The 12,558-nt window shown below is 39.6% G+C and overlaps 1 protein-coding gene across 2 annotated transcripts in view; it reads left to right on the plus strand.

Annotated features, from left to right (window-relative positions):
- LOC125007280 (cadherin-22-like) overlaps positions 1-12,558 on the plus strand; it is a 150,381-nt gene that overhangs the window by 115,147 nt on the left and 22,676 nt on the right. For both annotated transcript variants that reach the window (XM_047583997.1, XM_047583998.1), the window contains exon 10: positions 5,996-6,117. In XM_047583997.1, the coding sequence (XP_047439953.1) occupies positions 5,996-6,117 (122 nt within the window). The remainder of the gene's footprint in view (positions 1-5,995; positions 6,118-12,558) is intronic.

Here is a 12,558-nt window from a genome sequence, read left to right on the forward strand (position 1 = left end):
GTTGTATTGCTTGTGTATCAGTATTGGATAACTGACAACAGCTTTCTGAGAATGCCTGGTGTCTGTGCCCAAGGATTAACCCAGGCTACAAAACTGCAAAACACACTAAATGTCAATTACTGCTAATGTGTCTGCTGGCTAAATAAATGTATTTTGCTTCTAGTGCGAGCATTACTGCTACACCCCGGCACTCACATCTAAAAATACGTACGCTCATACGTAATATGACTCCAAATTCACCCAATTAAAAGGTGCACCTATTCATTCAGCGGCTGTCACTGTAAAAGAGGAAATAGCCTCTCATCTGTACAGTACTTGTCCCCTTTCCACAGAACACGGAACCCCCAGAGTACAGGAGGAGCAGTTAATGCACTGTCACTAGCCAGGACACTCGTGCCTCCTGACAGATTTCTCCATAGAAACATATCAAGTTAAGTTGGAGTGACATATAATTTTCGAGAACTGATAGCAAGTATGATATCAGCTTGCAAAACTGCTTTTTTACCCAGACAGGTAGGTGGAATAAAGAGCATCACCCGGAGGGCGAAAAGATACCGAAGTAGCTGAAAGTCTTTATCTCTTGCACCGTTCCAGGGAGAGACATTTTCTGCGGCATAACTTTTCTCGCTCGGTGTCTGCTAACTAAATGCACACCGTTTGATTTTTTCAGGGCTTCAGAACATTATTCTCTGCAACTCCAAATGAATCGTGGGAAACACAAGTGTCTCTTTTCAATCAAAGTTTGGAAATGTGACTGAAAAATTGATCTCAAGAGCAAGGCAATAAATGAAAGTCCTATTTGTACAAGACATGGATCAAGCAACGCTGGGAGCCAAAACGGGGATGTAATTTTTGAAAATTATGCACAACTGAGAGTGTAATTTCTTCAGTTTGCATGAATGCAGTCGATGACATCTAGCACATCTGTCAGCGAGCACAGGGAGACTTGATAATGTGTAATCTGGGGTGCAGAGGTTGTGACTTGAATGGTGCGCTTCCTTCTTTTCCGTCACATTATGCATGTCACTCACATGTCTGCACTTACTGTCAGTTTATTCGTGGAGAAGGAGGAGAATACAAATACTCAAACAGTTGCTTGATGTGTCCTGTTTCCCTGTACTTGGTAGGTTGACATAATTAATTTGTCAAACAGCAGCCATGCATAGTGAAGTGGTTGTGGGGGGAATTTCTGGCACTCGAGGCAACAGCGCTGCTCACTTACACTGCATTATTCTCAAATTATTGTAAACACGAACGGCTACACACCCACTGTCACTGTCAACCTGTTTATGTACAGATGTGTTTAACAGATTAGAGTCTTGGACAACAATGGAGTGAACCACTGACTATCATTCCCTGATATATCCAGCATCATTCTGCAGTTAGTCACTGCACTTTTTCTCATTTAAATGGAAGTTGTTATTCTATAGCTAAAGTAAATTTAAACTAATCCTCATGAGCCAAAACCCCCGCCTTCAAACTCTTTCTGCCCTGAATATTGCTTTTCCAGTGTTTGTTTCTTTTTTCATGAAAAACATGACATCAGATCGATTTCTTCATACGGTCATCTGCTCCAGGCACGGTGTGCCCACAATGTACCTGAAGTACAGCTCACAAGAAGAAAGCTTTTTAAGGAAGTGGGGTGAAAGCCAATGTTTTCACACTGGGGATGAGCTGAAGGCCAGCATAAAGGGTTTTTATAACATAAGATTTTTTATTTATTTATTTTTTACATCAAATCATTCAAAACTACTCTGGTGGAGTCTTATACTTAAAATATGGAGCATGAAATGAGCATAACAGGCCTGTTTGAAATCAGCAACCATTGTGGTATAAGACATTAGTGGACCAGTTTGGTTCGCGCGTCTTCTTCAGAAGCAGAACCTATACAGAAGCAGGAATAAATCCATTAGATAATTCCAATTAAACGTGGATAACTAATGGAGGCAATTATGACAGAATGAACAACACACTGCTGCTGGTGGAAGAGTTCTCTGCTACCGGTAACTAACCGTCGCAAAGAAGTAGAGTCAGCAGCAAATCCAAACAGTGTGACGAATGGATCAATTGGTAATGTTAAGAAGAGCTTTCCTAACTTCGACAGCAGCTTTTGGCCAAACCCAAAAAACGAAAAAGTATCCCATTGATTCAGTGATGATTCTCCTTCATATTTTTCTGCACGGAGTTGTTGGCACTCGATAATTATGTGGTGAAAGTGAAGTCGTCGCTGACTAGTCACTGATGACGTGACTAATAAAAGCACAGCACAGATTCTTGACCTGAATACATAAGTTGAGGGCAGACAGCTCATAGTACATACTGTGCTTTGTAGATATGTATAGTCCGTATGAAAATAGGCTGTGGTGTAAAAGTCCTCACAGTGTTGTAAGATGGGATAGCAGTATTCCTCAGAAGCCTTTTCCGTGTACAGGGCATTAACAAACCGACAGGCTGCCCAGTCCGTACCACCCCTGCTTATGATATCAGCAAACAAAAGGGTTTAGTCTTTTCTTACTGACACAGTGAAGGGGAGAAAAAGATAGATTCGCTAGGTATTTAAATCTGGAAAACATAAATTAAATACTAATAAAGTCTTCATGATTAAGTTTTATCATGTGTCCATCAACATGGATTGGAATTAATGTTTCATGGAGTGACATTTAGATTTTTTATACTTCAGTGGTTTAGCAATACCGTTTGTTCACTAGATCCTTTTTTCCCCTGTCATGGAAATTACATGAAAAGCATCTAGTATGAGAACACATGAAAAAATAATCTATGCATTTGGAAGCATGTCTTGAATCTTCTCGGTGTTTCGTTTGTGTATTCTCACTTGATGAGCCTGTTTAATCTTGATAGTGGTGACGACTGTTCAACGGAAATGAGCAGCTCTCACTCTGTATTTTATTATCCCCATCCTCTCTTGCCTGAGGACAGACGTGGTCAAGCACATAACGCTTTGGGAATATATAATACTTGAAAAGGGGTAATTGTTGAAAAGTGAAAGTTTAATTTTGATAGTTTTGCAGAATTCTTTAAATATTTCATCTAAGCATATGTATGTGCTCGATTTTATGCAACCGGCAGTTCTTAAACACACAACATCTCAAACGATAATAAAGATTTTAATGGAGCCTGTGCGCAACTGGATCTTTGCGACTAAAGAAGAATGAGGGTAATACATTGCAGTCTGTTCCTACATGCGTCTCTGAGTCAGTCAAGACCAGAAAAAGCCGTTGTTGAGGACATTTATATCCTTCCTTTCCCCTCCTGACAAAAGTGGCATTTTAAATCAAACTGATTCCTCCAGCGCAGAAGATGAAGCATTTGGTTGCAAGCAACATAACACTCCCGACACACATATGCACGTGTATGCAAAGACAAGGACACGTACACTCACATCCTCTTTCTGTCCTCCCTGAAGTTATGTCACTATAATTCACTGCCTGAGAGACAGTCCTTCTGTAAAATTCCCGACAGCTGGTGTGTGCCACACAGATGCGGAGCATGCCAATAATCTGTTGAAATCCTTTTATTCTTCTTCTCTATCTGAAGACAGATTTAGAACAGCACCACTTGGTCCACATGAATGAACCTGTCTCACTGAATAAGTCTCTTTTTTTTTTTTCCTTTTCTATTTTTTTTTTCCCCCCACTGAGAGACTTTGGGTTGGGGAGGGGCGGGGCATACTCACATTGTTTCATGTGTTTTCAATTCTGGGAATTGAAATGTAAAATGTGTACCATCTGATGATTGCTGGTTTTCATTCCGGCACAGCGGGGACAGCAATGATGTGAAGACAAAATTACACGAGGAGGAAGAGAAGAGATATCTAGCCCTGGTGGAGCTCTCTATGCATTTATGTTCTTGCTGCTCTGGCAAAATGCAGTCAATTAAAACCCTGCATTGATGTGGGGATTATGCTATTAGTTGAGACGAGCATTCTCATTAGCTGCTGTGCCACTGTTCGACAGAACTGTGTGGCAAGATAGAGGGAGAGAGCTTGAGAATTTTTCTGGCATGGTCTGATGATCATTGATTTGCTTTCTGTCCCAGCTAAATCTGAGTTCACTCATGGTTTCCCTCTGCAGTTTTTGATGCCTGAAGTTTAGGTTTATCCTTTACTTTATTGAAATCAAACATGAAGATACCATGCCATGCCACAGCTTCATTTGGTAAAGCTTTTTTACTGCCAACACACAAATCCAAAAATGGATCACGGAGACACCTATACAATAAATAACAGATGTAATCATTTGTAACACTGATATTTTTTTTTCTTGGAAGCGACTGCAGAAACAATGCTTGGTTTAGAAGAGTATAGCTGTTCTACTCACATTTGCTGAAAAAAGTATTTAAAGGTCCAGAATGTAAGCTTTAGTAGCCCCTACTGGTGGAGTTGCAGACTGCAACCAAGTGAATATTGTGTTCTTCAGATTCCCTGTTTTTCCCTTGTGTGGAGGCTGACCTACAGCGTAGGTTAAAATGACCAAATACCCCCATCTAGAGTGTTTCAATGTTCTGGGATAAAGTAGAGAAATAATAGATTCTGTAGAAGTGGCCCCTCTCCAGATTTAAATGGCTCATTCTAAGTTAGGATAAAAAAAAGTCATGAAAAGGTAGGCAACCATGACAACAAGATTTGCGTAAACTTTGCTTTGCGTAAACCAAAGTAATTTGTCAGATTTTGAAATTTGAGAATGATCCACTTCATATATTTTTTGGGGGAGGGGGGGTAAGTACTTGTATGTTGAGATGAGGGTGAGAAAAGCTTTTGGACTTTAGTTATCATTTGGAAACATCTTAACTTCTATTTACACTGTTAATTCAAATTATGGGACAACTTAACAATTCTATGCTACAGTGAATACTTTCTACGCATTCTATTTAAATCTGCAAGTCACTCCTTAAACTGCAAATACGCACTGTGTGTGTGCTTTTCCGGCATTGTCAGCGGCTGAATATTGTAACATTTTCTGTAGGGTGCCAGTCAAATGCATAAACTGGCTGGTGGCAGCTGTGAATACTGATTTATTCACAAGCTGCGCTCTCCAATTAACCAGATCCACACTTGACGCAACCAGATCACTCATTTGACACATTTGAAAATGATCTTTCCTTCTCGTTCTCTCTAAAACACACACAGACACACACTAGGGACCTCAGACTCCCCTCTGTACTGTACATAGTGTTTTATGAGCCAAATAGAAATCCCAGACATCATCATATGATTAAGAATGGGAATTAAGAGCCAAGGAGAAGTCGCACTAATTTGAAGTGGGTTTTGATTGTACTAATTATATAATCTTCTCCACTCCTACGTTTTACATTCTGGCCCATTAAGAAAAACGACCTGAGAGTGCATTGTTGTGCACTACTTCATGTGTTAACTGGTTTAAAAAATGGCACCAGAAATAAAATCTCAGCATCACTTTGCAAATGATAATCACAAATAAATGCCTTTGAAAAAACTGTCAGAGGTGTGCTGCTTGTCCTCAAACTATTAACAGCTATTATAAACAGCTACCTACACTAGTGGTAGTGAGGACCTAGAGACAAAAACTGAATCTTTGGTACCATTTTCTGTCACTTAATGGTGCCAGAAAGTGTTATCCAGGTAATAGGTGCAATTTGAGCATTAGCGTTAGATTAAAACCCTTCAGCACTTAACCATAATGTCGCTGCTTCCTCGTGGAAAATTGCATGCATCTGCGTCTTGTCTCATTCAAACAGAAGGCTGACAAGAAGCGCATTAAGAGCCTTGTCTACACCTCATCTACATCGGCCTCTGCAAAATCCGCATGTCAGCAGCATGTCAGCAACAGCTGCGGTGTCCAAAGTCAGCGTCCAGGCGGGTGCATTGAGCTAAAGCACTGCTGTGTGTATGCAAACCCCTGTATCTGTATTGTTGGATGACTGAAAATGTGCACAAGAGTGACATAAGAGATACAGCATCTGCGATAACTCTTACATTTTCTATATCGCTCCTCTGCAGATAACCACACAATGGCATCCCACTCCGCTGTGAGTATTCGCATTCTGGATGTAAATGACAATCCTCCTGAACTGGCCACGCCGTACGAAGCCTCCATATGTGAAGACGCCAAGCCAGGCCAGGTACGTTGACACTGATGCAAGCTCTGAAGCAGAACATTTCATTTGTACATGTACATAAATAATTAAATCTTTGTAATCAAGTCAAAATGAGATGGCAATATAATAATAATAAGTCAGTTAATAAGTCAGGATTGCTGCTGGCAATAGCAAAGCAAGACGGCGGGATGAAGTTACAGTAGCAGATGGACCTTCGATTTCATTAGTGGTAATGATAATAATAAGGCAGGAGTGGGAGTCGGGAAACTGTATTGCACTAAAGCGCTAATATATTGCATTAAGGTTAGTCGCAATGCCACAAAATTATGCGTGTTTGTCGAAGTTAAATGTAAAAGAAACATCACCCATCCTATGCTAGCGGAAACACATTTATTAGAGTAATGCTCAGAGCTAATTATTGATTGAAGTGAACTGAAGTGTGTTTAGCCTTGAGTACGAAAATACCAGCGATTTTGTCTCTCATTATACGTATGACTCACTGTAAGAAGGAGTTGAGACACTTGAGTCCAATCAGTCCACTTACAGATGTACTGTATAGGAATGACGTACATTAGGTCTGTTCTGAATATTTATAAATCAAATGTAAAAATGTATTATTCTTCTTTATTGAGTCAGACTGGAAACAAAGACAACAGTTTCAATTCGAAGTGATTTTTCTTCAACATTAACTGTCTGATTCCGACACCACAATCAGTTGTTCTGCGACCTCATTTGATTTGAACTAAATTAACATGTCTCAAATAGCAGCAGGCTTTAAATTGGAGGCTTTCATTGCTCCACATATATCCTGTATGGTTGTTTTAATTATATACAATGAGCAATGTACGTTTAGTGTCTTCCGTCCTTCCTTCAGCATTAATCTTGATTTAGACACAGACACGCACACAGACAGCTAATTTGTGCACTACAAAGGATTGTGATTGTTTTAGAGACACTGAAAGAGACTCATCTAAAATAATAAGCAGTGCGTGATAAAAAATGCAAGGATTATGGAATGACCGAAGAAGAAAATAAGAAATATTTTAATAATGCATAATAAAAGGAAAAAAAATGCAGTAACCATCGAGTGACAAACGGCAATATGTATCCGTATACAGTTTTCCATCCTCCATAAAGATGAGGGTGCCATCACATAAGATCACATGGTGACACTTGACTGAGCTCTAGTTGCTGGTATAATGTGAAATCCTCACTACATTTTAGAATGTACACACAATACTATTCATGTGTGGAATTTTCTTACCCGTTACATTCACCAGTGAGTTTCTTGTCTTTATATGTTGATTATCTCCCTGCTTTTGGTTTAGATTGTTTTCATTCATGCACTATGATGTTTTATGACACTTTGCTGATTTACAACGGTTTTGGTGTACAGGCAGTTTCTGGTGTCAGAAAACTGAACCTTTTGTCCAAATTATTTTTTTACTTTGCCTCTTGTCAAGTAAAAAGACAGGAAATCCTCCTCTGCGTCTGACTAAAACAGACAAGGGAGTGGATAATATTGTAAACACTGAGCAATAAAGCTTTCCATGAAAGAGACAAATAGTCCATTTCCCTTTAATTCAGGGATCTATTGTATGTGTTCTATATTAAACTTGACTTAGTGCTATTTATAAATATACAGTGTTATTGCATACAGTGTTAATGCATTTAACATTAAGCTATCCCTTTCCTAAAATATGTTTGGATTCATATTAATGTGCATTGAAATAAATTGAAATTTGTGATGAAAATAAAAAAAAAAATATATATATATATATATATATATATATATATATATATATATATATATATATATATAAAAAATGTCTAATCAACCAATGATTTTGCGACTCACCCGCAGTGCCTCCACTGACCCCCTAGGGGCCACAGACCCCCTGTTGAAGACCCATGCTTTGATTATAAACCCTCGAAGCAGTTCTGTGGTTGAACCATGCCACAAAAAAAATCCTGTTGGAAGTGGTTTCATTGTGGGAAGGGAACTGATTGCTAATGTTTGACATAATACCAAGAGGCTTAAAGGGTAAAGACAGCACAACACGTCAATAAATTTAATTCAATCACTGCCGTTCTCCCGCCGTTCACTTGTTGACCATTTAGAAAATCAAAGAACAAACCTGTTCACAAAATCCTATTCAAGAATATTTTTATGAGCATCATTACCCAGCGCTGGTCAAACAGTGGGGGTCTATGAAGACAAAAGACCCTTGCTGTGGTTAGTTCCAATCCAATTGGAGGCAAGGTCTTCCCACCGATCCGCATTAAAAATGGACAGAGTCATTTGGGTGTTTTATTCACCTTACATAGCCAACAGGCCTTGTGCTGAGTTGGACCCAATTATCATGTGCAGAGCAAAGGAATAATTAAAACAGCAAGGCTTTAAAGTGGGGCCTCCATGCTGGAAGCTGCATTTACATGTGTAATGAGGCTCAGGCCTCTCCTCCCCTTGATCCACAGACTTTTAACCACTTATAGCCCCCATGTGTCTCTGCAATGCCCCCAGCCTGTGCCTTTCTCGAACAATGTCTGGTCTGATATCCCTCACTCCCATCTCGCTCCTTCTCCCATCTGCAAGAGCCCACATTAACCTTCAGCTCCTAATCACACAGCAATGATTAGTCTTCCAGCAAAAAAGATCATTGCAGGCTCCCAGCATTGTAAAAAAAAAAAAAAAAAAAAAAGAAGAAGAAGAAAAAAAAGAAAGAAAAAAAGAAGCTTTTAATGTTCTCATTAGAGAGGAAGGCAGTGGAATAGCTCACACTGCAGTTATGTACCAAAGTACATACAAGAGCCTATGACAGATTAGATATATACATAGACACAGCAAAGTGGACACACTATCATTACAATGCTTTGTTCTTCACTGGTGACTTGTGTGTCTACCTATACGGAGTTGACAAATTACTGGGACATCTGACGGTATCTGTTCATTTTTCATTTCTTTCTTCTCTGATTTGTCAGGTTTAAATATGTTGTGTGGGGCTCTGTGAAAGTTGGTTGCCAAGACTGACTGAAGATGTTTCAGACGTGGTTCAAAGGCTTTCTAACACTCATTTTCAACCTCTGGGGTAACCGCTGGGGGCATGGGGGATACAGTTTTCTCCTCCTTGTTATTTTCATAGATTTCATAAAAACTGGTTTCCTAGTTGTCAGTCATTGCGTCTTGAAAAATGGGGTATGAGTGGCATGAAGGAGCTGCTTTGGATTTGACGCGTGTCAGAAACTGATATGTGTTGCATTTTTTTGTCTTATTAATGGAAAGGCTGAAAGCTTTCTGTTGTTGGAAGAACGTACTGATGAATGTGTATATATAATATGTCTAACTTTTGATACACAACAACCTAAACGGGTGCATGTGAAGAAGACAAGAAACCATGAAATGGATCTCAGCGCGTTGCTAGGCGAGAATGAGCTTCTTGATGACCATGATGAACTAACCTCAACAACACTGATGGTATTTTATTTCAAATGAAAAGCTGCGACAGCAACAACTTGCTCCATCTACTTTTTTTTATTTTACAAGAGGGTGACTTAGACAACCAGACCCTGCAACGTCCACTTGCGACCAGCTGTCAGCAACAAAGTGATGTATGACAAGCAGATCTCTTTATGTGGACAGGGCTTAAGAGAATCATTTGCTTTGTCTGAAACCCTTTGGTCAGTCGAAAAGTTGTTTGGCAACTGTCCACTCAGAACGATTTCTCATTTCGATACTCTAGGTGTTCTTTGCCCCGAATATCACGAGATAGTTGATGAGACGTAGTCCTTTTGAATCTCTGTCTAATAATCAAACATATTTTTCTCTCCTCATTCTTTCTATGCAGCACATACTCTGTCCTAATGCAGGCACATTGTCTTGATTCTATTTTATACAATACATGACCTGAATACATAACTTGTCATACTTTTTATTTCAAAGATACGTAGGAGCAGAAGGGACACTGTAGATAATATGTATGTCTTCACGTCGCCTTATTCATCTGTAATTACACATCCTCTCTTTATTAATTCATCAGTGCATACTTAATTATGCCCAACATAATATATTTGAGCAGCCCTTATTAAATGGGCCTGTGCAATTAGACACAAATCCAGGAGAGGAGAATTGTGTGTGCATTTCAAACAGAAATCTGGGTAAAGTCAGAGTCACGGCAGAACTGAAACGACGCTGACTTCCATCCAACACTTTGCAAATGTAACTTATTATTCTTAAAGTTGTCACTTTAACACACATGCCCAGAATAGAACTACTAATTGTCAATAATGCCCCATAAAATTCCTTCACCATTTCGTTCTTGTGAATGCAGATCTGTTGACCTATGGTTGTGGCAAAGCCTGACAATACGCTGTATCTATGCCAACGGCAACTGAAACATAATTCATTTTTGAATGTGAAGCTAGTCAGAGTTGACAGTTTTTCAGATTATTAAGTAATAGTTTGGTAGAACAAGATTCGTCATTTGTAAGAATTTCTGCGATGCTTTTACCTTGTAATGTCAATATATACAAAACGAAATGTAGACTTCTGTTGAGGCAAACTGGTTTTGCCTAATAGGTTGAAGCACTTTGATGTGCACTGCTTCCCTGAGATGCACTTATTTATTCAGTAAAATAAGCTGCCAAAGGAAGGAACCCAAAGGTATGAACATCAGTCGCCAGATGTTGGTGTGTAAAGTGAGGTTCAATTTTGTTCTGGTTTCCCCCTAGAACGTTGTTAATCAATTTTGAAACTTGGACATGCCAGCAGCTCACGGAAATAGGCATAATTAAGGCCATTTTTCTTTCACCTGGAATACGGAGACGTCTAACATTGCCATCCTGCCCTCCTTTACCTAATGCATATGGCTCTCAATTCAGAGAATGTGCACTTTCGTCGTTGCGTCTCTGAGAATAGGAAGTCAGGAGTTCGAAACAGGTTATTGTTGCTCTGTTTAGTGTCTAGACGAGTTTGCCTTCCTTTTAAGGACTGCTACACAGGCAGAATTAATTAGAGCCCACGTAACACCTGTTATTGTTCAGCTGAACTGATGTTGAAGTTGCTTGGCTTAAGATTCAAAATGTTTCATAGAAGAACAATCACTTAGTCCCATGTCGCTATTGCAAATCAGTTAAAGCACACTCACAAGGCATTATTCCTATCACAGGATTGACTTGACTGTGGCTAATTGTAAGTGAACACTAATTTATTTTATATGCAAATCTTTCAGGCGAGCCATCAGTGGGACAACAATCCATATACCGAACCATCTATCTATCCTTTTCAACTGAACGCATTCCCTCATTCTGTTTGCCACAAATTATATAATTTTCTTGTCCCCGCACAGACACATGCTACAGCGAAATAACGGCACGCATGCACACGCCCACACACATGCTGTACGCACACAGCCTTTGCTGTCACACTCTTAATGTGTCAGATCAACCCCCGGTTTACTAAGCTAATGAGGAACGTTCCATTGTTTCTTGTTGTGTGCCGTGTTATCACCCAGTCTCGTTCATGGACTGTCAGCTCCCCGGCTCACGTCTGGCTTTTGGTGGAACCACAGAGAAAATCTGATTAACCTAAGCCTTTTAACTGCGGCTGGGTTTGATCCCATTTGAGAGTTGGCAACACAACCTATTTTGTTTGTGTTTAGAGGGAGAATACGTGCAAAGGGAGGGGGAAGGGCTTGCTGAGAGGTAAATAAAAAAAAAAAAATGGGTGACACCGGCTAAGCAGCCTTCGCTTGGGGACACGGTTCAAGCCAGGGCCATGACACAAATTGGTAAATAGCTTCTCACTTTTCATTTACAGGACCTTGCTTGGGGGCTTGCATGCAGGTCGATGTTCAGAGATTAAAAAAAGACACGAAATAAGTAACTTACTAAGACAGAGGGAGAGAAAAGGAGAGAGTGAGAGCAATGCAAGGAAAAGGGCACGTAGTAAGCGCAGACTCACAATACTATCATGCTGAACACATTGTGCACGAGCATGCCAAAAGGAAATGCATTCTTAATCCATTTCTAAAATATCGGTTCCAGGTTCATCTGCACTGTAATTCTAATTGCATTTACTAGTTTTGAGTGTAGAACACATTTCTGAAAACCACAACAGAGACAAAATACGGTGAACGGCTTCTGCCTGAAGAGAAAACACTGGCATGCTGCTATCACTATGGCTGTATGTGTTAAAACTGATTTTCCACACAGTCGGTGCTGTTTCAGAACATTTTTATTTATTTATTTTAATTCCCTTTCACTGTTGTTTAGCCTCCCGTTACGGTTTGCAGCCCATAAATGATGATGATTGCAGACAGAGGAGACACGCTCACTGATATTTTGAGAAGCAGCAGTGAAATATGTTTTTATTGGATTGGATGTCAAATCTGGAAAAAAAAAAAAAAAAAAAAAAAAAAATCAACGTGTTATTCTTGTTTGACAATAAAGATTTAAGAGGCAATTTAT

This window comes from Mugil cephalus, chromosome 4 (assembly GCF_022458985.1).
Source record: "Mugil cephalus isolate CIBA_MC_2020 chromosome 4, CIBA_Mcephalus_1.1, whole genome shotgun sequence".
Classification (NCBI taxonomy): Eukaryota; Metazoa; Chordata; class Actinopteri; order Mugiliformes; family Mugilidae; genus Mugil; species Mugil cephalus.